At 36.6% G+C, this 26,538-nt stretch overlaps 1 protein-coding gene across 3 annotated transcripts in view; it reads right to left on the reverse strand.

Annotated features, from left to right (window-relative positions):
• The window catches only part of LOC105380882 (protein outspread), a 209,568-nt gene that overhangs the window by 131,965 nt on the left and 51,065 nt on the right, over window positions 1–26,538 (reverse strand). For all 3 annotated transcript variants that reach the window (XM_048623445.1, XM_048623446.1, XM_048623444.1), the window contains exon 2: window positions 4,074–4,154. In XM_048623445.1, the coding sequence (XP_048479402.1) occupies window positions 4,074–4,154 (81 nt within the window). The remainder of the gene's footprint in view (window positions 1–4,073; window positions 4,155–26,538) is intronic.

Raw genomic sequence — 26,538 nt, forward strand, 5'->3', positions numbered from 1 at the left:
ATCACGGCCGCGATATGACTCCCACGTTGACGTCACTAGTTTTTCTAAGTTTATCTTAGTTCTTACTTCGGATGGGTCCCAGTTAAGCACCATTTGGCCCCACAAATTTTCAATGGGATTGATATCGGGGCTTTTAGAGGGCCAGTCAATAATAGTAATATTTGATTGTGTCCTTAACCAGTCACGAACAACTTGAGCACGGTGAACTGCACAGTTATCATGCACGAAGTAAATGTGATGTGGTTCAGGATACACATTGCGCACCGAGGGTAACATTACATCTCGTAACAATTCTAAATATTTGAGACCAGTCATACGGCCCCCTACTTCAACCAACTCGCCGGGACCCATCGAGGACATCCAGCCCCAGTAGCCGAGAGTAATCCTGCCGCTGGTTCTGCATGGAAGCGTGTTAACTTCATTGTAACGTGTTCCTGTTGTTCTCAACAAAAAAATTCTACCATCTTTGTCTGATTTAAAACATTTTTCGTCAGTAAATATGACTATGTTATCCTGCCAGTTAAAATTTAAATATTGGCGAGCGAATTCTATTCTTGCTTGACGATGGGCTGGTGATAGCGCTATTTTCTTCGCTGGTCGATAACAATGAATGCCGCCTGCATGCAGATGTCGGCGCACCACATCCATGGATACTCCATGCTGAAGGGCAGTCGAACGAGTCGTGGCAAATGGATTTGCTGTATGAGCTGCTATAATATCTCGGTGGCGGGCATTAGCTTCGGTATACGTGATAGATTTCCGACCACGTTTTAAATTATTTATCTCCCCTGTAGAAGCATACCGCCTTATCCATAATTGGACGGTTTTCCTCTGTAAAAAAAAACATAAATTAAGCATAAGGACTTTAATTATTTTCGCCTACTGTGTCATTAGAAGTCACAGTATAGTATTTGGATGACTAAAACATTGGACATACCGTTATTAGCAATCGGCGAGCTATCTCACTAATGCTCACATTTTCTTCATGCAAAACAATGATCCTTGCCTTCATAATCACCGTTAAATGATGCATTGCGAAACAAAATAAAATTTCAAAGCTGATTGTTAATCAATAACACTTGATAGGGATCAATAATCAACAATAGTTAGTAGCAGTCAGGTGCAATGTAGCGGACGACTAACTAAAACTTCTTCTTTTTATTTATTGAGTTGTCATAAGATTGAGGGTAGAACTATACAATATATTATATGTGATCATGACTCCCAACGCTTCTTTGAGACAATACAACACTTACGTTCCACTCAACGTTTTATAAATCGCTTTGGCTACTAAATATTACTTATCGGTGCTTACTACTGATATCAAGAATGTTAAAAGGCATTTAAAAATAAAAACTAATAGTTTTACTATTTAGTGGAGGACTTGAACCCAGGGACCTTATGCCGCCGCATCAATTGATGAATGCTTAACCAATCAGACTATCACCGACCATGATTGCGTTGTCTAAATATGCTATCAGTTATTATTACCACCACCGCCCCGCAACTTATATTTACAAGCTGGTTACTAGATGGCATTACTGTTTGCAATTCGCCTGATTACTTTTAGGCGCAGGCCAATCGAACTAGATTTAAGTCACTACGATACGAGATAACGATGACAACCTTCGTCACACCATACAAAATACGTAGTTATTTTTATGAAGTGGCGGATTTCTATCAATTTGAGGAGTCGAGAACCCGCCGCGCCTACACTACGTGTCGGTGCACAAATAGCGCTCACAATACGCACGACTGCGTTAAGAAAGTAGATAAATATACTCGTAGTAGATATTCTTTATTTCAATTTTTCAAATTTTAACTAATTTAACAAGTACGGCAAGTAAAATTTTCGAACCCTGTACTACTAAGTATCTAAAAAGTGTCAATTTCTTAAAGTGTAGATAGTTATAGTGTATGGAAATACACAATGTTTGTGTGAAAATTATAGAAATATATCTAAACTAATATTTATCTGTAAACGAACCGACAAAAATAACCAATTATACAGGGTGATTGGAAAGTCGATGTATTCCTTTAAATGGGTTGTAGTCGAAGGCATTTCCAGTCGATTGAACCCCATAATGCATTATCCGAAAATCAACCATTTCTGAGTTATTTACGTTTAAAGTTTTTTTTTTAAATTTTGCCAAAATTTATGTTTAAAAGCAAAATATTTCAAAAACCAAGCATTTTTTATATACTTTTTTGATTGACTACTAAAATGATAAACCCCTTTAAAAGGTAACATCGCATCGCTGTTACGAAACTAATATGGGTCATAAATAAAATTGTTTTAATATTTTCTGACAAGTTACGCCTGAATACCTGCATGGTGGCTTAAATTATTATGAGCGATTAATTTATATTCTAACACCAAAATTCGCGCCGTAAGCTTGAAGGGCATTCATTATTCCTTTTTTTATATTTTTTACCGCCATAACTGCGGGTTTGGGGATTTGTTATCGCAATTTTTTATCTTTTAAATTTATAATTTGTCTCTCGGCTATCAATGTTATAAATGCTGGGTACGTGTAAATCCTTTACATCAGCGACCTTATAATAAAGGAATATTCCACAAATGCGATGATATAAAAGGCAAAAGTGAACCCAGGAATTGATGGATCCGAAAATACACTAAGTAAGTACTAATTACAAAATTAAATGCTAGCTAAAAAGGTTTAAGTTCTATTCCTATATAAATTCCTCAAAAGTTTCCTCAACATGGTGCATCTCGAAGGAAAGTCCCACTAATAATTTTGCATGATTAAGATTTTAACAATATAACATAATTATATAAGTACCACCTATATAGATATGTTATATTGTTAAAATCTTAATCTTTACCAACATTATATTTTAAAAATATATTGAAAAAGATACTGCTTCATGCATCTTAATGAATACTAAACCCCTTAATACCCGAAGGCTTAAACAACCTCATCTTTTTGGGATTCACCCGGGATGGCTACCGAATTAAGAGCAAAATTGAAAAAAAAACCATAACAAATTGAATGGGCCATTAATACACGAGTTTTAGAAGCGAAATTTTGTTGCCATTTCGCTTAATTTATGATAAGGGTTACCAAAAGCAAGCGCAGTCATTTGATTTAATCTCGGACCGTGGTAAAACTGCTCTTGTTCTTCTTGATATTTGAGTCATCTTCATAAAAGATTAAGTCCACGTAACCGTTTTGTGAAATTACCGAATAAGGAATGGGCTTTCTATTCTTTCCGCTTTATTTGGCCATAAAGGCAGGTACTTCGACTTTTATCTTAAAGGTACTTACTTCATACTCTTTAGCTTGCATATCTACAAGGTTAAAACTGATGACACAAAACTCCAGAAATGTAATGCAAAAAGAAGGATAGTATTATCAGTGAGTGTCCAAAAATACGCCTTTTGTCGCCATGTAATTTGACATTCCCAGCCAGATGGAGCGATAACCTGCGCCTGCGCCGCCGCCGCCGCCGCCGCCGTCCTTATTGATACCTTCGATTTTTGAATGTCGCCTGACCATGTGCTTTTATTTTCACTTTTATTATGCCAATAAATTTTGAAATTCGAAGAATATATCCAACGATTAGGCCAGCTAATATTCGAGCCAGGGTTTTATTTTTGGAATATGACTTTAGCGTTAAAGGTGAAGTATGAGCTAGGTATGCTAACGAAAACCTAATTGACAATCCGGTTAATATAATAATAATATAATATTAGGGAGCTATAAGCCGTATATATATGCCTATCCACCAGAGTATGTGCTTTGCAGCTATGTTGCGATTATGTGAAAGAAATCCGTTCTCATCTGTTGCTATGTTGACCATTGAATATGATTATTGGATACCAAACGCATCAATAGCAACGGATACAGCACACATCTCTGGTAGAAACGCACTTTTATGCCGATATTCATCATCAGCCTATAGCAGTCCACTGCTGGGCGTAGACCTCTCCCTAGCACGCCACTGGATGCGATCTACTTATATCTTTCCGCATCCAATCATTACCAACCACCTTTCGCAAGTTGTTACCCCGGTATTTATGATTACTAGGAGTTTAGCAGTAGACATACCTTTGTTCTGTAGAGCGGGTTGGAGAAGTCCCAGCCGGGGGCCACGAACAGATAGCCGCATTTAGATATCTTTCGGCTTGCCTGTTGACAAAACAAAACTCTATTAAATTATGATGTGTAAAAAAATTTATGAGTATTAATACATCTTTAAATCAATAAAATAAAATATTTAATAAAGTCTTATACTCGTATTATAAAAAGACCTAAGGCTTAGGTAAAAGTTACGACTTAATTCGAATTTGTGATTCAATTTTATTAATGTTGTTCTTTATAAATAAGATCGAAGCCCAGATAATCTGCCGATTCGTTCCTAATCTTCGTTTTGAATATTACAAATTGCAAGCCGATTCAAATTCAGAAACAGAAACATATGGAGTAATCCTCCAGTCCAGGCGCTAGTGACCAGATCCAGGACCTTAGTTGTTTCACGGCAGTAAAAAGTCTAAATCTTTTTTTTGTGTCAACACAGAAAGTTGTTGATAATTGCGAAGATTTTCATACTTATAAAATTGAGAGAGAACCCAAATCCAAAATCTCATCGCTATAGGTAAGTAGTTACCACATAACGGAAAGGTTTAAAGGGTACTTTAGATATGTAATTAAAACGAAATTGCGTACTCAATGGCTTGTATTGAATGGCCCAATACTCGTAACATGAAAGTGTTGTCTTTACAAACTAAATGAATGTCATTACAGGCGGTCAGCGACCTCAATGTGAACTTGTGACTTGGGATGTCATTGTACTTTGGGATTATTTTGTTTCGCAGTATAATTTGTAAGTTATTGATGTAGGCACATTTATAATTTAGATTTTTGTATAAAAGCTGCATAAAGGTTTAAAATATTAAGTCATAGTTACCCATTTTTTTTAACTTTATATTTAAATTTTGAACACAATATTTACCATTGCAGACGGCGTCATTAAGCTAGTCTTTTCCGTTTAGAAGTAATTTGCTGCTATGTCACTGAGCTTTTTCATACAGCTACCCCATAGGAATAAAAGAGTAACTACTTAACTACATAATATAACATAAGGATACCAAGTTTCGTAGAGCAGCCATACTACATTTAACTCTGATTCAATGGAATAAGGTCATGATTAGCGTAGCCTTGATCTGGAAGTATTCAGAGAGCTGTAGTAAGACACGGGACCGTTAGCTATATATTCAGCTGACTGTACTGAAACTTCCAAACAGATCATTGATGTCGATTCTGAAGGCAGAAATTCTAAATTTAGAGCTGTCAAAACCTTAATTTCTTTGTTTATGATTGTTTCAGAAAATGTCATTTTATGCCAGCAATTTTTTTAGTTTAATAGCGTTAAAATTAGAATTTCTGCCTTCAGAATCGACATCATTGCCGTGCTCGTTCTGATTGATGGTATGTTCTTTGAGAATATACCTAATTAAGTACTATAGAACTACATGCATCTATTATATGATTAGGTACCTAATATTATTATGTATTTGAAGCTATATCACCTAATATACTGGACGTGTCGTTGTCTAAATTTATATTGAGATATTATTATAGTTACACTGAATTTTATATACCTGTAGTTCACAATGAACAATGTTCATGGTACTATTGTGCTTTAGTGTTTTGCCGTTTTTCATGAAATATTAATGTTTTTTTTTCTGTATGTAAGCCTTATCTCGATCTCGACATTTTATACAGTAAGTTACTCCCATATAGGTATAGAAAAACTGGTTATCCTACTAAATTCCCTAATTTTATGATTATTCATAAATGCATAGACCTTAAAGATACTAAATCACTTCCTCAGTTGAATAACTTTTCTTAACTTTTCCATTCTGATAAACAACTATACCAAAATGATCAGTCAAGACTCACACACAACAATACTAATCTCCAGAGATGGCGGCGCGTATCGAATTTCAGTAATTGCCCTCTCGCACCCGCCAGCCGCTAGCCTGATCACAATCACCCAATAAAGTTAGCCACTATTACACTTTATGCTCACTTTAGTATCTGTTCGGACTGAGATTGCTTTTGGATCTTCCAGCCATCCCGATCACTGGGACTATTAAACAGCACTCGTTTTTGAAGGATAAATGTCTGTGTTGAGTAAAGTTATCGTAAAATACTTTTCTGAAACCTACGCGATATCGTATACTTAAGTAGTTATTTAGAATAAAATGTAAAACTACATACATGCATTTCCTCTCGTCTTCGAAAATGGGGGAGATTCTTCATTCGTGTTTCATATTATTGTTGTTACTTCAGAACTTTTGTTGGATATTACAAAACCGTGATATGAAACCATAATATGTATTAAATTTAATAACTTATCCTCTATAGATGAACACAGAATTACAAAACACACAAGGCAGAAGTTTATGAGACGTTAATTTTAAACCCCAGCCTACACTATGTTAGGCCGGTCGTCCTATGAATAAAATAAATATAAATAACGATAAATAAATATAAGTTGCTCAAATGCACCCGTTTGGTAGCGTTTATGTGGTGCGTGATCAGCCGTGAAGATATGCTGTTCTTAATTATACCTTTAGGTTTTGGCTCATTCTTTAGTAAATTTAGATTAAAAATACATGATTCAACTACCATAACAAATATATATTATATTTTAAATAACATACGGTACGATATTAAAGGGCATGTTATGTTGGGTACCCACAAGATAAATAATAACCCTTATAATGGATGTGGAGGCGTTCCTTGGGAGAGGTATAAGTCCAGCAGATGATAGAGGCCGCAACAAAAATATACTTTATACAATTAATAATTAATCGATTTCAACCAATTAGTTTAGATACATAGGAATACAAAACATGCATCAAAATACCCAGCCTGAAATCAGAAGTGTCAAACAAAATATAGAACTATATTTTTACGTACCAATAAGAACAATTCCAAAAGCATTAATCATAATTCGTTATGCTTAGATGTATTAAGCTAAGCATAGTAAATTATTTTGGTAGTGGGTCGTGTCAGTGGGCTCTAATCTAGATTTAATGGCCGCGATGTCAACTCCGAGGTGGAATGGGAGCTATTGAAGACCACGAGGATAAATCTTACTTTAATTCTACGTTGAGGTTGAGGGTTTTAATACCTATATTCGATTGGTTTCTTTGAATATGTACCTATAATAAAAGATAAGTAAATAAATAACTTATCTATCTATCTATCTAATATCCGAAACAAAACAATATTTTAAAATGTGCGTGGGAATACAATTACATAGAAACTGATTTTAGTTTACTTATTTATTATGATATTTATCTCAGTAAAAATACCATACCATACCAGGGTACCTTTAACTGCCGGTTTCTATAACTCTATCTATCCATAACTGGTAGTTACTTTCATACGATTTTGATATAATGAAAAGTTACAATCTGACAAAATCGTATGAAAGTAACTAGCAGTTATAGATATATAGAAACTGGCAGTAAGAGGCTGTAGAAAAACCACTAAAAATAATAAGGATATCAAAATAAATACTCCTAGTAATAAGTACTAGTTCAGTCTGATGATGATTTATATAAAATTAAGTCTGTCCATAAATAACAAAAGTGAAACCGAGGTGTCATTTTAATCACTGTTTACAAGTAATAAGAGCGATAAACTCTCATAAACTATATTATCATTAGACATTTAAACTGTCAAATAAATTGTAGGATTGTAGATAGATCTGAGAGGATTAGGGTAACTAATGTAGTCGCCATAACTTACTTATATAATATTTCAACATAGTTTTTAAGTAAGTTACTTTACAGTACTGTTAAGTTGGTATAAGAGTTACAATAATGTTTACTAATACTTAATTAGGTATATTTAAATTAACTCGCAATAATAAAAATAAACTAATATATTAAACAACTAAGAGCCCTAAGGACCACTATTTGAATATTTTATTGTAATCTATCTAATCTGTGTTTTTTTTCCGGAGGCCGGTCTTATAGCGTCAAACACCACCCTTTATGTCACAACTTATACTGCTCTATACTCCAGTAACCTGATTGCAAGGATCGCAGTCCAAAGTTGGCGAGGACCTGCAGACCTCGCGAATGCAGGTCACGAGCGCGGGGCGTGGGAACCGCTGCGGGTCAACTTGCACTTTTGATCCGAGCTCGCTAAACGGTATGCATCCTCCTTGGAACGAGCGAGTATTGGGATGCATGCTAGTTATTCTTCTGAGCGCTGACCTCGTTTCGCGGGACTGGCTGGTTTTCTGCGATGCAATACCATAAAGGTAGATTGTCGGATTTTTATGGAATTTATTTAGAAAATGGAGTTGGTATTACAAAAATTTGTGTTTAGTGAGTCAATAGAAGTAATAAAGTTATTATTCGGTCAGTACCTATTCGTAGAAAATACAGCTTGGTGACTGTAAAACCAATCATTCTCAAGTTTACCAACTTATTTATAAGTAATAGAAAAAATAACAATAAATTGGTACAAAAATATTTAGGGATGAGAAAATTTTACGTAAGCTCATAGGTCAGTAACTTGGTCACTGAACCTCGAGTCTCGCTCCTCCGGCCCGGAGTGCGATCCATTCACAAACATTGCTAGCTCGTCACGGAGTCGCTACCGGCACAATCATCGTATCTGGAACACTCTCACTGCCGCAGCAAAAAGAACAACAGCCGAAGAAAGCTGAGCGTCAGGTGCGCCCCCATTTCACTTTCCAATAACTTACTTCATCCAGCGAGATGCAATCGAAATAACACCGTAAACCAAACATGTAAAGCTCCGTTTTCAAACAAATAAAGGGCTTCGTGATAATGCTTAATAGATTGACAATATTGGTTTTAGCTGCTCGGAGACAGAGAACACTTTTGCTTGCAGTTCTGAATAGGTGTCTCTTGTATGTAAGATGTTTCGGAGTTTTTCGGAACCTGCTAATTGTAAGCAGAAGTAATTTTTTTACTAGGTACTTTCTAAGATGGTTGTGGATTTTTGCTCGGTGATGTAAGAAAGTGCTTTGTCATCCGAGGTTCTTTTTCAATACGGTACTTTGATTTGATTGGATTTAAATAAGATTTAATATTTAAACAACAATAAAAAAACACATGCATGTGACTTTACAAAAAATATAAGTATTTACTACTACTTACCTTTGTACATTCTTTTAGGTTTCCGTATCCTATTGAAACTGGTTCATAAGAAAAACAATTTATTTTGTATTAAATTAATAACACTATGTTATTAACAACATTAACCTCATAATTTCAAGGTCGGATCTTGAATGATAATGCATTCATGTGAAATAAAACGCGATATGTTGTTTAAGATACGACCAGTCCTACTTGAACTCTACATTCAAGGAACTTGCAAGAAGCTTACAGGGAAAGGTGAAATTTCGGGGTTCTTGTTTAGATGGTCTATAAGGTAACTGATTTGATAGTTCCGCATTTGCAACCGTCAATCATTAGCTTACTTATAAAATGATCTATTGACAAATGCTAAACTTTGTTGAATGACTTTCTCATGAATGGCCTTCTGTTAATTTGTTTATTTAGTGTATGAAACCGACACACATATAAATGTTACTAACATATTTTGTTTTTAAAAACTTAAGTCACTAACTAAATTAAAATTGTATTTTGAATTGAGATAAGTAAATCAAATTAAAGAAAATTCCCTAGCCGTATCTGGACGTTTTAAGTACGTAAGTGTCAAAGAATAGAATAGAAAATTGCTTTATTGAACACCACATAAATCAGACATACCTACAAAAAAACATACTTATAGACTAGAACTAATGTACAATAGGCGGCCTTATCGCTGAGAGTGATCTCTTACAGGCAACCTTATATGTTGCGAAGATATATTATAGGTATATTATAAGAAGTATAAGTATAACTGCGCCAGTACAGCAGTTTAGAGAATCATTAGATCGTGCGATTACCGTACCCTTTATTGTACCAAAACGTATATCTCCAGATTGTTATAAAGTTCGTGATATTTGTCAAATGGCAGAAGCTAAATTTGTACGTAGAAACTGAATTGTAGGCGAACAAAGGGTAACCTTTAGTTACGTAATGAATACTAAGTCTAAAACTATTCGAAAAATGTAATTACCGTATGCAAAAAAAAACATACACTCTTACTTATTAGTATAGTGCCACAAACTTATCTGTTCCGGTGAGAGCGAACTAAATGGATCCATATCTCATTACTTACTAATTAATTGTATATTGATACAGATTAGATGGGTTTATTAATACCTTAAGGGCAAATTACCACTACGGGCAAAATTAAAATCTTATAGAATTAAGAAATATTGGACATTTACTTGAACTGTCACCGGAACAAATAAGTTTGTGGCACTATACACTCGTGATTAATGACAGACGTTAGTAACATATGGCACCAAATTACTCTTATTCGGAAAAAGCTAGCATAATGAAGCCGTCTGCAATATTGAAGTAGGTACATGTAGTACACAATTCTGAATATTTTGGCATTTTATTGTGGAACCTTTTCATTGCTGGCAAGTGCTGTAGTATTTCAATTTTACTTGCAACCCTCAGATAAACCTTAAAAAAAAAAACAAAGCGTAGTACAAACCGCTCAACAAGGGCGATGCATAAATTATAATCTAGCTATCTGCCTCTCGCTCACACAATTAATCAGTATTAGCGGTAGAGAAGCATCAAAGACGCCGCCGCTAAGACACTTTCGCCATTATACTGACTATAAATTGTCACATTAGGGTTGTTACTTGTCCGCACTGAAGAAATTTCAAATTAAGGATGAAATTTTTATTAGAATAAGTTTATCCAATGCAATCAAATATCTTAATGGTATTTAAGAAAAGGGAGCTGCAATACTTAGGCCATATACCTAATGCTCAATATACAGGGTTATTGGTAAGTAGACCTGATCCTTTCAGGAGGTGATAGAGGAAGGCATTTCCAGTCGATTATACCCTATAATGCATAATCCGAAACTTAACCATTTCAATGATATTTAATATTTAAAGATTTTTTGAATTTTTGCCAAAATTTCATGTTTAAAACCGAAAATAAAAAAAACTAGCCATATTTCATTACTTTTTTTGTTTGTTTAGCATTAGTAACATCTTAATAAACTAATTAAAATAATCAAATTTGCATTATTTGACTTAAATAAGACACAATACCTCAAAATAGATAAACAGAGAGAGAGAGAGAGAGTCAGAGAAGGCGGACAAAATTCATAAAAAAAACTAACAAAATTTGCGCAATTTAAAGGTAAAAAGTGTGATGGTTTTCAGTCCTGTTCACTTTAGTATGGAAGCCCCTAGCTGTTGAGTTTTCTCCGTTTTCTCTGATTGTTTTGGCCATATCTTGGTGATACCTAAATCGATTTGATATTGAAATATCTCATTTTAAAGCTTATAAGTTGACAATGTTTTTAAGCTGAAGTGCACAAAAAATTGTTATATGAAATTCTTTTTTAATTTAACTTATTTGTTTTTAGGTTTTGAATATTTTTTTTAAATGTTTATCTATTTTGAGGTTTTGGGTCTAATTTTGGTCGAATAATGCACATTTGATTATTTTAATTAGTTTATTAAGATGTTACTAATGCTAAACAAACAAAAAAAGTAATGAAATATGGCTAGTTTTTTTTATTTTCGGTTTTAAACATGAAATTTTGGCAAAAATTCAAAAAATCTTTAAATATTAAATATCTTTGAAACGGTAAAGTTTCGGATAATGCATTATAGGGTATAATCGACTGGAAATGCCTTCCTCTATCACCTCCTGAAAGGATCAGGTCTACTTGCAAATAACCCTGTATACAAGGGAAAATATAGGGTGCGAAGTTCAAAGGTGAAAATGGAAACCCAATTAAATTTGCATGACTGATGTTCAGGTCTCAAGATTCTTTGAACTATTCAGTTTTGAATTTTACTACATATTATACTTAATAGCTAAGCATAAACAAGAGGTTTCACCAAATATATACTAAGAGCTCACGTATATTTTATTAATATTATAAGGATGAATCTGTCAGTCTGACGAGGACTGGCCCAGCTCGCCGCGGGCGCCTGCGCCGGCGCTGCGCAACGAAAGCAAATGTCCCTTCTGCTTTGATTTGTCCGCGAGGATTCTATGATATTATGCTACTATACTCACTATAACCTCTAACCAAACATGTTTGTATGTGTTTGGAATGTGTCAATAGTAAATGTAAAAACGATTTAAAATGCTTGTTTAAGTCCTTCAAACACGTACCTACTTAGTTATATTGTTCCTATTAGGTATATATTTGATTGCATCACCATATTTGGAAACCCTCCATTATCAAGTCAAATAAACAAAAGGAAGGCTTTTTGAAATTCCTTCCCAGGCCAAAATGTCTCAGTTATTTTTCTTTTTCAATCACTCTTTTTAGTTGTACTTTTATTTTATCAAAAGAGGCTGGTGTCATTGATGAATGCAACACTTATGGGCGGATCGCCCACGATTTTAATACCTGTATCAACTTTTATCGTATTAAGTATAGTATTTGTAATTTTTACCCTTTTATTCTCTAATTTATCGACATATCAAATTTATTTACTCGTAATGCACTGAAGAGTTCTAAAATAAAATTAAAAAAATATATGCATAAATAAAAAATAATGGCTAGCATATATGTATCATACAACATACCTACGTACTTTATTCGACATGCCAGCGCTAAAGATACAAAATACACACATCGTGCATGAACCATGAAAAATTTAAAATGTATTAATTTGTAAGGATTACATTATGTAATATGAAAGTATCGATAGCATGGGCTGGGTTTAGTCAGCATTATCACCATCTATTAAAACGAAAAAATCACTATTTAAGTTCATAACACTCGCATATCTGCTCCACTACAAATGTAATACCTAAGCGGTAAGCGCGCTCGAGTAGACAATAGAATTTCACTTAAGTGAAAATCTGTTTTCTATGCATCGGAAAACACCTATTCATATGTGGCTTAGATTTCTAGACACACCTTTGGGAACCTTTATGAAAGAGCTATTCTGTTATTCTTATTAATTTGCCTGTACTTATATGCACTATGAAGTGGATGTATTTGCAGTTAGCAATGCTGTAACTAGCATTTTGCGCGCCTGGTATGAGCTTCTCTACACTACAACTGCGTTCTGCGACCTTACATTTTTAAGGTTCTAAAAGTTCTTTAGATGTACCTAGTATATTATTACAAAGACAACAGTAATTATGAACTTTTTGACGTATTTTCCTGGCCATTTCTGCGCCTAGGGTCGTTGGCGCACCCCTATTGACAGCACTGCGTCCTTGGGGGGGCACTCTACAGGGTGTTGCAAAATTGATATACTAAGCCGAAACCTACATGTGCAGCATGATATATCTAAGCCCGAAACTGAAATCAGAATTTGGAAATTCGCGAAAAAAAATAATATTTTCCATAGTAAAAAGTCACGTGACCAACAAAGTTTTTATGGAAAATGAAATTTTTTTTTCGCGAATTTTCAAATTCTGATTTCAGTTTCAGGCTTAGATATAGGTACCATGCTGCACATGTAGGTTTCGGCTTAGTATACCAATTTTTGCAACACCCTGTATAAGACGAAAAACTAAGTTTCGGAGCGGTGATGCGCGAGTCCCGACTAGGGCATGCAATACCGCAATACCGGTATCCGTAATACCGGTATTCCGGACAAAATTCCCGCTTTTTTCAATACCGGTATTGAAAGTTAATACCGGTATTGAAGTAATACCGGAATCGGACTTTTTTAGGCTATAAATAAAGCGATTAGATTTAGTTAGCCTTGTGTTCCTATATTATATACTGTGAAACCGCACTTGTTCCCAACCGTTTAATGCAGTTTTCGGCTGCTAGAAATCTACTGTTGACAATGCGTACACCGACACCGGATGTAAAAAAATAATTTATTCTAAAATTTAAACTCTAAAACTTAATTCTCGTAAAAATCTACAACAAAATACAGAATATGATTGCATTTTATTGCTTTATTTTGACGTATACGACCTTTAAACACAGTATATGCCATTTATGACAAGGAAGTCTAATACCGGTATTAATACCGGGATCCCGGTATTGAGTAGTAATACCGGAACTCAATACCGGTATTGAAAATTGTTCCGGTATTGCATGCCCTAGTCCCGACTCTATCTCCTATTAAACGTGCAGATTGCAAACAGCTCTCGTTCGTTCATTTTTCGTCGGTATAGAGCAGTGTTTTTCAACCTTTTTCATGACGCGACCCCCCCTGGTATAAAAAAATATTTCGCGACCCCCTGACCCTTTCGGTTTTTTATTATGTATGTATGTGTATGTTACAGTATTTCCAATATTCATTCCATACGATGTATTTATGGTCTCCATGATTCGAAGTTGTACCTACATACTTATGGATTTAAAAACACATTATTTTACAATTACACACATCGGATACGTGTGGCCATGTACATGGGTATACATACGTACGTAATATACGACTAATGCCATTGCGTCCGGAATTATCTTCTTCGAAATTAGCTTTTTCTGTCTGATTTTTTTGAGCATTTAAATATCTTGAATTATAGTTTCCAAGGGTGAAAAGACAAAATATCTGTCTTTACAAAAAAATAAATACTTGTGGTCGTCGTCTTTGAACCAGGCAGGAAGGTCTCCTACGCTACGTTTGCCTATTCGTGGTCTATACTCGAGAACTCGTTTACCCCAATGGTTATCGGTTCTTCGGCAGATATGACCAGCACACTACCACTTCAGCTTGCATATTTTGACAGCTATGTCAGTAATCTTAATCCTCTGACTGAAGGAAAACCTCATTTCTGATACGATCCATCGGAGAAACCCCAAGCATAGCTCTCTCCATAGAACGCTGAATGACTTTAAATCGGTGGACCAGTCCTACCGTCAGTGTCCAACTGTCCATGTCTCTGCACCATACGTCATCACTGGCAGGACGCACTGGTTGAAATCTTTAGTCTTCAGGCTCTGAGGGATGGCCAAGGAGAATATGTGCTGACGAAGTTTTCCGAATGCAGCCCAACCCAGTTGGATGCGCCTTGCAGCCTCCTTGTAGAAGTTGCATCTGCCTAGCCGAATAGTCTGCCCGAGGTAGACGAGGTAGATATTCTTGCACAACTTCGATTGTTGCCTCACCAACGATCACCGGGTCCGGTTCGATGTGAGCATTGTACATGACTTTCGTGTTGTCCAAATTTATACCCCTAAGCATAGACTAGAAGCCTACACGTTGGGAAGCAGCATTTAGGCCACTTTCATCATCCAGCTGAGTTCCTGCAGAGATTCTGCCATAATAACGATGTCGTCCGCGAAGCGGAGAGGTGTGACATGCACTCGCCATTTATACATAATGCCATGTCCAGCGGCATCGTACAGACTCCTCAACTCATCGATATATCCAAAATTGCCCATGTATCGATGGAGTTAAAGGCGTTTTCATAGTCCACAAAGGCTAGATACAGAGGCTGATTATAGTCTTCTGTGTAATCTGCCTTACTGTGTGGATGTGGTCTGTTTTAGTACAATAGTACTAAAACAGATCCACAATTTAATGAATAAAAAACAAGCTCAGCCTTCGCATTTAAGAAATTTTTCGATAAATAAAAGTATTTTTAAAGTAAGAGTCTTTTTTAACCGACTTCAAAAAAGGAGGAGGTTCTCAATTCGTCGGGATCTTTTTTAATAAATTAATACTAATTGTCTTTATTGTTTTTTTACTAAAGTTCCCAGTTTTTTCGCCCTTTGGCGACCCCCCTACAGAAGCTCCGCGACCCCCCAGGGGGTCGCGACCCACAGGTTGAAAAACACTGGTATAGAGTAACCCTCCTGGCAACTGCAGGGCGATCAAGAACAGTACCCGTATCACGAAAATTCGAGCTAACGAATAGAATCGAATGCGAGTGCGACTATTGTCAACTTGACAGCACTTTCGAACACTTTTTACCTTTCGAATGAGTTTCGAAAAGAATGACCACAGAGTACATAATATTATTCTGACAATGACCTATGGAATGATAGCTGTCAAACTTTTGAAAATCTATACACCGCCATTTTGTTGTTGACAGGTTGACAGCACTTTCGAATAGACTATCGAATAGAATGTGCTGCGTTTTTTCCGGATAGCTCTACAAGCTAACGTATAGAATCGAATGCGAGTGCGACAACTGTCAATTCTATAGGTAAAAAGCGTTCGAAAGTGCTGTCAAGTTGACAATAGTCGCACTCGCATTCGATTCTATATTTTTCGTGATCGCCCTGCTGGCAGGTTGACAATGCACACTCAACTCGCAATCAGTTGAAATTGAGCCCCATATTGTGTCCTCTCGAGGCATCGGAATTTTGTGGGTGTAAGCCCTTATGCCCTTTCATTAGACCTGCGTCGTAATTATGATTACACGTTCCCATCCCTACGCCCATTAAGGACGTTCGTTGATCGTATCTTCAGGAAATTGTTCTCACTGATCATCACCCTATTCCAGTGTTATTTAATGTATTGTTTTTATACATTTAATGAGTTTGCTTTCGTGATGCTTCTATGTAGTTATTATGTATAGCTTGAGGTAGAACATAATTATCGTATTTCTATGTTGATTTTGCAGGCATCAAATAAAAAATAAACAATGGCAAAACGTTTTTTTTTTCATTCAATTATCGTCTCTATGAGTGTTTGCGTAAATTTCATTTTCACTCACAGCTACCACCGCTCTAATTTATAATTAAATTTGTTATTGATAAAATTAAGTTTTATGCCTTCATCATCTAAGGCAAAGCGAAGCTCGCAGCGGGTCAGTAGTATCTTTATAAAAAAATGCATACATCTCTGTGCAACCCAGATTTTAAATAACTATTGGGTCAGTGCAGTGAAGTAGAAATAAATAAAAAAAAACATCCGTGGAATGGAATCAAAGCTTCGTTAATTGGATTGAAATCGGAATTCGGGGTGCGTCTTCTTCGGCAATTATTTTTAATTAGAGCGCAGCATTTTGATTTAACACCTCTGGTCTCATTTAAAGCTGTTTTTTTTTCTTGTGCTCATTATGCGGGGTCTTCTCTAAATAGAGCAGAACCCGCGGGAATGTTAATAGCGCGTCTCGTGCGCTATGCGCGTGCGCTTTTTGTCCCCAAACCTCCTGCGCGGCCGCGGCGCGACTGCCCAGTGCAATGGCGTCTGAATGCACGAGCATTTTCCACTCTTAATTGTAAAATTACACCGCGCAGCGACAACGTAATGACGCCATATTAATCTGTCAAAATAAAAGAAAAACAGCAGCCGAATTTCATCCACGCGTGATGAATTACTCCGGACAAGCCCGCTCTGCTTCACGGTAATAAGTAATAACACCGTATCTGAGCATTTTCGGCAACACACGCCGCTGAGCAATAAAGAAAGTTGGATCGACGTAATTGACGCGCAAAAACCGCGCCCGACATGACGAGATTCGGACACGAGATTACTGTTACGGAATCGTGAATTATGGACTAGTTATTACAGATTTTAACGGTTAAATAGCCGAAGAACCGACCGGGTGACAAGTTGCGCAACGCACCGCCTATTGTGGAAATGTTCAAGCGCAAACAAGCTGACCCAGACTCAAACAAAAGCTATTTACAAAAATAAAATGAAAACTTGGTTTTAACAAAAATAACAAAAGGGACTAAGTATTCTGTTTTTTACAGTCACAAAAAGGCCACATTAACACTCTTGGGCTAAAAATAATTTAGTATTCCAGTTCATCATCGGCAAATTGGATTTGTGTCACGCGGAGGTACGATAAATCGCTACTCGCTTCGCCGGTTTATATTTAGTGCCGTTTTTATATGCGCTGGCGCCGGCCATAACGAGCGCTTTAAGGACAACACCCAACTTAAATAGCAATCTTACGAGTATTATGCTTTCCGGCACAAACACCAGCCTCAGACCATGGGCACCGACCGTGGCGAAGATAGATCGCGTAAAAATCCCGTTCCATAAAACATGTTTTCTTTGGGTCACACACGGTTTTTATGAACTCCTCAATCTGTTTATTATTGGGTGTGATTTACGAGGTTTTTTCATGCAGTTCGGTTGTGGCTCCTTAAATCACTTTTTATGGGCATCTGTTAAAATGAGCACTCGTAGAGAATATTAAATTGCGAAAATTCCAGTGCGTACAAAATTTGGACTAAATTTATTTATCGTATTGTATTTATGAAAACGTACGCATGAACAGGTATAGCGGTAGCGAGTGGTCGCCGTCTATTACAATGCGGGCGACACCTCGGCTGCACAGAACATTCATATATTTTCTTTGCTTCGAGAAAACTTATTAGAAAATCCATCGTAGCATGAGCTACGAGGTACGGTGCTCCTCACTCTACAATCTACACATAGGACAACGCACTAAAGGTCTACGCGGACTGGTAGCTAGAAAGGCACGTCCCTAAAAAGATGGCGCCAACTAATACGTGACATTTCTATGGGCGAGGAACAATACGTCTACCGTTACGCGTATCGAGGACTCGGGGATAGTAAAACTAAAAGTGTGCTTCAACATATTTTCACCGCATAAGTAGGCGATGAGTTAGAGAAGTATAGACAGGTATGTGTGTACTGCGCCGCACGGGTCGTACCTAGCTCCTACAGTTTTTTTATTTTTTTAATCGTAACCAAATATACGTAAATAAATTATTTATTTTAACTTAATTAACATGGACATTAATGACTTCTTCTTATAATCATAAACCTTATTCGACGTGGTGATTTATTTTAATGATATTTTAAATTTTATTCGCAATATTCCTATTCGATTATAAAATGGCGATGTGAAATGAAAAATAATAAATACTTATTGCAAAATTATAGTCATCGCAAAACGTATATACATAGGTATACATAAGATTAAATATTTAGACCTACCTTAACGAAATGATGTAGATAATGATCGCTAAGATCGCAAATAGTCCTATTCGAGTCCGCTTAGAGCTTTTTAAGTGGCCGTAAAACTAGGCATTTACTGAGTATCTAATTAAAAGAGCATCATTATAAGCATCTTCGAACAAACTTTTAAATAGGCCATAAAAATGCAAACGATGACTAATTTAATTATTATTAAAAAACCAATGCCGTGTGTGGTAACCTGGCAACAACTTGCCATAAAGATATCAAAAAGGATGTGTTTATATGCGAGCTGTATAAATATGGCGCTACAAAATTAATTCATTACTTTTTGAGTTTGCACACGAGACATATTGCTAACAATATCAATAATGCCAACAAGTCTTTATTACCATTGGAGCTTTTGGAGGATTGTGTAGTTATAGCAAAAGATGAAGTCAATGACCATAACGATTGAGAAGAATCGAGAACGTGAGATACGAATGAAACAACGGACGAAATTGCCTAATCTATTCCTCAAGACAAAGAAAAGAAAGCTCCGTAAATGCGCCCCGGGGATATGAGGAATCCCGTCCTATAAAAAGATAATCGTACATATGGACGCAGGGCAGTGCGTCTGCGCACATCGCCTCGCTTCTCAGAACAAACGCAGTTGCGAAAGACATCCAGGGGGCCACTCTATATGACGAAAAACTGAGCCCCTTGTTCATAGAAAAGTTATAGGACGTTTTAGCTATTGAACTGTAATGTCCCTCTCTGCCAAAGAACAATTTCAACGTCCTTTGACTTTTCAATGAATAAGCAAGGGAGTAAGTTTCGAAGCGTTACTGCGCGAGCCAGAGCCACGTCTATGTCGTTATTAACCGTGCCGATTGCACGACAGCTCTCCTTCGTCAGTATAGAGTAACCCTCCAGAGCTGTACGTTCTCATTACGGGCTAGAGCAGGCATTTGTGAGATACTTTGGCCGTCAGTAAAAAATAGATGTATACGGAGGAACGGCGCTCCAAAGACCGAATGTCTCAGATTTTCTGCTGCAATCGCGATCGCGGCGTTGACATTCGTTTTATGAGATCTAATTATACAGTGCTGAACTTAATAGTTTTGTACCATTATCACAAGTATGGTATATTAAAAGTTTGATATGGGGTAACGAGGGGCAATATACATGCATAAATTTTATATTCTAGATTTCAAGCAATCATTTTTAATTTTTTCACACAAAGTACTCATTACTAAGACAAAAAGGACTAGAAATAAAGAATATTATCAACTGTACACTTGTACACAGTGTACATACAAAATTTATAAATATAGTATTGTATCGTTGTTCAATAAGTACTACCACATTAAATGTAAGTACATGTACATGTACAGGTTGAATATTTCAATTTCCAACCAAGAACTGTGTAACAGAACAAAATTATACAAACTAGACCAAAATAAGTTACAATTACAAGTCATCATAACAAAACAGACCACAATGTTTACAGAAAGAGCGTCTTGGTTTAGAAAAAAACGTAATATAAACCTCGGATCATGATCTCAAACAGAGATACCACACACATCAACGCAGATACAGGTACATAAAACATAAATTCATCTATATCCCGGTGTTGCCATGGTAAAGCGAAACTAGAAATTGCATTATTTTGAATTAATTATTCATTAAAATATCGATTCATGATCGGCGCTATAACGTATTCTGTCATCATTGGCCCGCTCGCCCGCTCTATCTCCTTAATTAATTTCCATAAATTTCACAAAAACATACTTGACAAACTCTCTTATGATTCTTATTAATATCACGCAAAATGTCAATTTCAGTATATGCTGACAAATAAAATAATGATAGAATATTTTCGTACGGCAACCCTGCAAACAATGATCTCTAGATAATGCGGCGGCGCGGCGGCGGCGGCGCGGTATCATCACGCGTCGTGCCGTGCGCGGGCGCAGGCTAATGGACGGCTAATTGCAGGCCGAGACGCCGGCAGCCCGTGGCTCTATGTGATACGTCATGGGAATAATCCCATTGGAATTTTAGATTTGGGACTCCGTAAAAGTACGTCCGACGTAATTGTAGCCTGTGGCGTGATGAGCTGACATGACAGTGGGAAAGCAATTTCGTCAGGATAATAGGATATTTTTGGACCGACAAATAGGAGATCTTCTAGTTTTGGACTGCTACGTAACGTAATGGGTCTTTGTCGGAACTTGGTGTCCTGTGAAAGGATACTTTGCCAGCTGTATTCAGCCATCCCCAAAAAATATTTGACAAAGCATTAATAATAATATACCTACAAAATATTTCTAAAACATAATAAAGCCACGGTTGTTTGCGTGTTGCTTCAAATCAGCGCAAACACCACTCGTTCCTGCGCGGCGCGGAGAGGAAGTTAATTCGAGGCTCACGGATCATGAGGAAGGCTTGTGGTGCGCCTCCATTTTTGTGCCCCGACGTGATTGTATTCCGGACACCCACCGGGATAAATGCTTAATCTCGCAGCCTCGCGGTCAGATCGTAATGCTATAGACTTTGAAGGATTGAATTCTTGGAAATTTTAATTTGGAATTGAATGGCATTTTGCAAAATACAATAATACTTAACCATTTTTAGCCAGAGAGAGAATATCTACTCAAGTAATATGTGCCACAGTCCGGGTTCCCCTCATCTCGCCTAATCTTTATTTCCCTAAACTCGTTTCGCATAACTCGTATGGTCTAAACTTTTTTGGTCGAATCATCACTTTGCCAAGACTTATGTGGCATAAGGCTCGTTTCGTCTAAAACTCTTTAGGCACAATCTTGAAACACCTAAGTCTCGTTTTCTCAAATTGTTCTTATAGGTATATAATCTTGTTTCTCCTAATATTATTAAAATATAATACTCGTATACCAAGTATGTATTAAAGGTACAAATTGAGTTATTTTTCTCCTACATCCCGAAAATCATTTAGGTATAATTATTACAAAAGCCATTAAACCCCATGGGATCGAAACCTAAAGATAGGTGCGACGACGAGCAAAGCGAGGAGGAGCGTGTTATGTGCACATGTTAATCAAAAGCAAAGCGGAGCGCAGCGAAGCGGAGCGGAGCGCAGCGAAGCGGAGCGGAGCGCAGCGAAGCGGAGCGGAGCGTTCGCACATAACGGAAACAATACAAGGTAATGTTTGCGCTATGTAGGGAGACGCTCTGTCAAAGCCAAACGAATATTATTACTTTGTATAATCTATGCATTATTAGGCTATTCAAGATTTGGCCATACCATTATTAGGCTAAACAAGATTATGCGAAATAAGTTTTTACTAAACGGAACTTATGCCATACGATTTTCGGCGAAACGAGACTTTGACCAAACGTTACTATGCAATAAGAGATTAGGCAAATAAATCTTAGGCCAAAAAAGGTAGAACCGCCACAGTCCTGGTCCTGCCGGAGATAGAAGCCGGGACCCACGGCACAATATTCACATTTAGGGTTACTAACCACTGCAGTGATTTACAAAAAGAGCGAGTGCGTCTATTCGTATAGCCACATACTCAGCTTATGAAGTCGGAGCTTATCCGAAGTTTTTCAGAGCGCCTTTTTTGGACGCAAAACGATGATGAACTGATTGCAAAGACCATGAACTGGCTTGCCTTACTTTGTAAGAAGAAATCCCACTGGCCTTTGCAACAGTGAGTCAAAAAGAAAAATTGCACACTCATAAAATAGCAAGTTGACATAATAATTAAAAATTCCACCAACTTAAAGACGTCTCGCATGCGCCAAGAAAAAACTATCAGCAAAACCTCAAGTGGTAGAATGCGAAGATTACCAAAAGGACGACACCAACTTGGCAATAATAAATATTTATTTTTAGCGACAAACTTGCCGGTCGCATGTGCAAAAACACTACGCTTCCTGCGCGACACCATTAGTAAGGCGGAATACCTAAAAAATTGTTCACTCTATTAAATTTGTTTATCATGCTTATGGAAGACCAAAACTATAATTTTATGAATTATGGCAATTTGGATTTGATAGGTAGTGAATTTGTTGCAGTTACTGAAATGATCACAGATGTAGATACTTCGGCAGGATACTACCACGCACAAACAAACGACCTCAATGAAAGATAAACCTCGTACAAACCTCTGATCACTTGACACAGCGCTAAATTAAGTAGACATCTCAAGGACCACACGTACCTTTCAACATATTGACAGTATCGGAATGCGAACCACTAAAAGTGACTAGACAACAGATGAATACAAAACAAATAAGTGACGCGTGGATACCGGTCTAGGCATACGGAGTATGGAGATGGACCAGTTTTTTCGCACAATGACCAAAGACGTGTCACGAGAAGTGACATTGTGTCGAGACAAATTGCAAGCCAATCGGACCCTCCGACGAAAGGCGTCAGAGGACGAACAAAAAACCTTGACAAGATTGTTTCGCAGAACCAAAATGTGTGGTTTCATCCTCATTGGAGTAGCGTTATCTTTAGCCACCAGCTCGATGATTACAAATAAATACATCTTTTCTCCTTGCATTTAGCGAATTCTCTCAAAATAACCAGTTGGGTTCCCGCTAATTTGTACAACTTATGACATGGGGAAAGTCTGCAAATAAAAGTGTTTACTCAAACCGTAAGCAGCTGTCGACTTATTTATGAAGTATGCCGCTTACCTGAAATTAAGAAAATAACATTTAGAAATCGAACTTTAACCTTTACATTTGAGTCATGGGTTCACGGCCACGGCTCATTCATATTAAGCGAGAAGCGGTGAGGCCACCCATCAATATCCTTGTATCCATTCAAAGAATCCTATCAGTAATAAACTGCAGTCAGGTAAATAAAATAGCAATGGTTAGTAAAACCGTGCTCCTTTATTTACAGTCGTCCAGTGAATTGAGTGTTGAAATAACTATCTTCGTATAAATAAGTGTTTGAATACTATAAACAGTCAGGTTAAAGTCGAGGGCGGGATGGTGCTAAAATCACTTGTCTTTGACATTCCTACCTACCGTTTCCATTAGTTTTACTTAAAATAGTGCTGTAGGAATATACCAGAATTTACGTTTCCGTCTAATACAATACATAATAATAATATGTGGGGACATCTCACACACGGCCATCCGACCCCAAGCTAGGCAGAGCCTGTAATATGGGTATCGGATATACGATGGTTATTATATCGGATCACCTCCTGAGGTACTTGAGTAACTCAAAACCGTATGATGATTGCCATAGAAATGTTTTCGTATAAGCAGTAAAATTAAATTACAATATATTTTAATATACTTAGTGCATGTAGAACAATAAAGTGCTGATTTCCGTGTTTATGTTATGTTTGATCGTAAAAACGTCTCCTGAGTATTGTTAGTAACAATAGGTAACGATTTGAATTGCCTATAGCATTTGCAGTAACATAACAAACGATATTTTCAGTGGAACAAATAAAACTTCTATAAGAGAATCAGCTTTATTGCATTTTTCCTGCTTTTTAAAAGAGATTTCGATCAAGTAACCCTCAAAAAAGTTTTGACTAATATAGTGAAAGCCATTAAACCTTCAAAATCGGGCGAGCAGAGCATGGATTTTCCATATGGCATGCGTGAAATTTTCCGAATCAGGCTATTATTGAGCTTGACAAACAATTCGGTTACTGTTTTTTAAATCATGTTTCAAGTGCCCGTTAACAAGAAATATTTGTAATTGGTATAAAATAACGGTAGGTACGGAAGCTACTACACTCAAGTAACGAATATGAATCATCAATCGCTGGCAAAATTTAATCGCATATCGATTAGTCGGTCCAACCCGTTCACAATTAGCAGTATGGAAGCCAATTTTTTACCTCACTCCTGAATAATTTCGTTTTTAAATAATTTCCAAAAGTCACTTGAATTGCTTTATCTTTTTGTCTTATCGTTTTATTTTTTTACGCATTTTTGTATCGAAAATGTAGTGGCGAAATTATATTACTTTATCTTCTATAAAATCCTTCGGTCTGAATGACTAAACCAGAATCAACGCACAGCCTAAACTACTGAACTTTCCTCCTGAAGCTTGCAGGGATTGTTATTTGTATGACGGAGGCACCCGCTAAGAAAAGATTTTCTGAAGTAGAATAGCTGTATAGCTGGGTCCCTTCGTCCTTGTTTGTGACTAAAATTGCCACTGTATGGTCTCCTAGTACTTTTTCTTCTCAAGCCAAATCTTTCGTCCATCTCTCGTGAGGTACCTATTCTACACTGTCCGTATTCCTAGCAATTTATTTCACAAACCTCTAATGTTTCTCATGTACGCTAAAAAGAAGTGCTGAAATATGAAACAAAAATTCCATTGAAAATTTATCCGACTTATATTTAACAAAACCATGCAATAGTTCTGTTATAAGCGCAAAGCTATGCTGTCTCACCTCAAGTTCCTTAAAAGTACTTCGTATGGGCACCTACTTTTAAAGTTTTATTGCTGCCTATCACTATCAACGTATGAAACGGCACCTTGTGACTTGTCCTTTATTGATCACCGGTAATATTGCAACACCAATCGCAGATTTCGCCAGAAGCGCGGAAAAAACTGAGTAGGTCATTGAACCGGTTCAAGTGGACATATTATGGACAGTGCCACTGTGATATATCGAAAATACGCTATGGGTGGCATGAAATTAAACGTTATTTATTTTATGTTGATTGAGTGGCACTGTTGTTGGTGTTTAAAATTTATGTTTTCGAATATCAGTTTTTGAATTTTGATTAGCTTCTGGCCGAGTTAACTAGAACGTTTTATAGTTGCAGTTCTTGTTTATTACTTAGGTATATATATATATATATATTATTTTTTGTTTATTACAGTAATAAACAAGAAATGCATATATATATATATATCTCCTTCATGAACACCATGGGCCGTGGTGGGCGGGCCATATTACAGTTGCGAACCAAACGCTAGTCCGGCTCCTGTATTTGTCACTGATTCGCTAAAAATACCCCATCGATGGACTTTCTGTGATCCTCACCCCAATATCCTCAAATAGGTACCTAGGTCGGTATAGTATCTCCACAATAATTTGGATGTCAATGTTACTACTACAACAACATAAAATATAGGTATGATTTGTTGAACAACATTAAGTTGAATGCTGACGCGGCAACATCTGAGAACAGCTGGAGTCATTAAAAAATGTGATGCAAAAACGAACCTGATATACTAGTAGCTGATACACATGCTTACATTGTACTTCGACAATTACAATGATTAATTACCGACCTTTTATTTTACCTACACGTTAATCATATTATTATTAAAGAAGACGGAATTAACTAAATTGCAATGCATTTAGTCGACCCAAGAGATATAATATGTGATAATATGATCTGAGTCAAGCAGGGGAAGAATTCGCCATTCGTCCTGACCTGTCCATGACTATAGATAGTTTGAATCCGTGTTACAAATATAGTGATTGTGTGTTTGCAGTTAATAAGAAATTCATGATTTCCGCGTATCCAGAAACACTTAGAATTATAATTGTTTAATTAGAATATGCTTATGACGTCAACCTCATAAATATAATAAAGAAGCAGGTGTATAAAGTTAAA

Source organism: Plutella xylostella, chromosome 10 (genome assembly GCF_932276165.1).
Source record: "Plutella xylostella chromosome 10, ilPluXylo3.1, whole genome shotgun sequence".
Taxonomy (NCBI): Eukaryota; Metazoa; Arthropoda; class Insecta; order Lepidoptera; family Plutellidae; genus Plutella; species Plutella xylostella.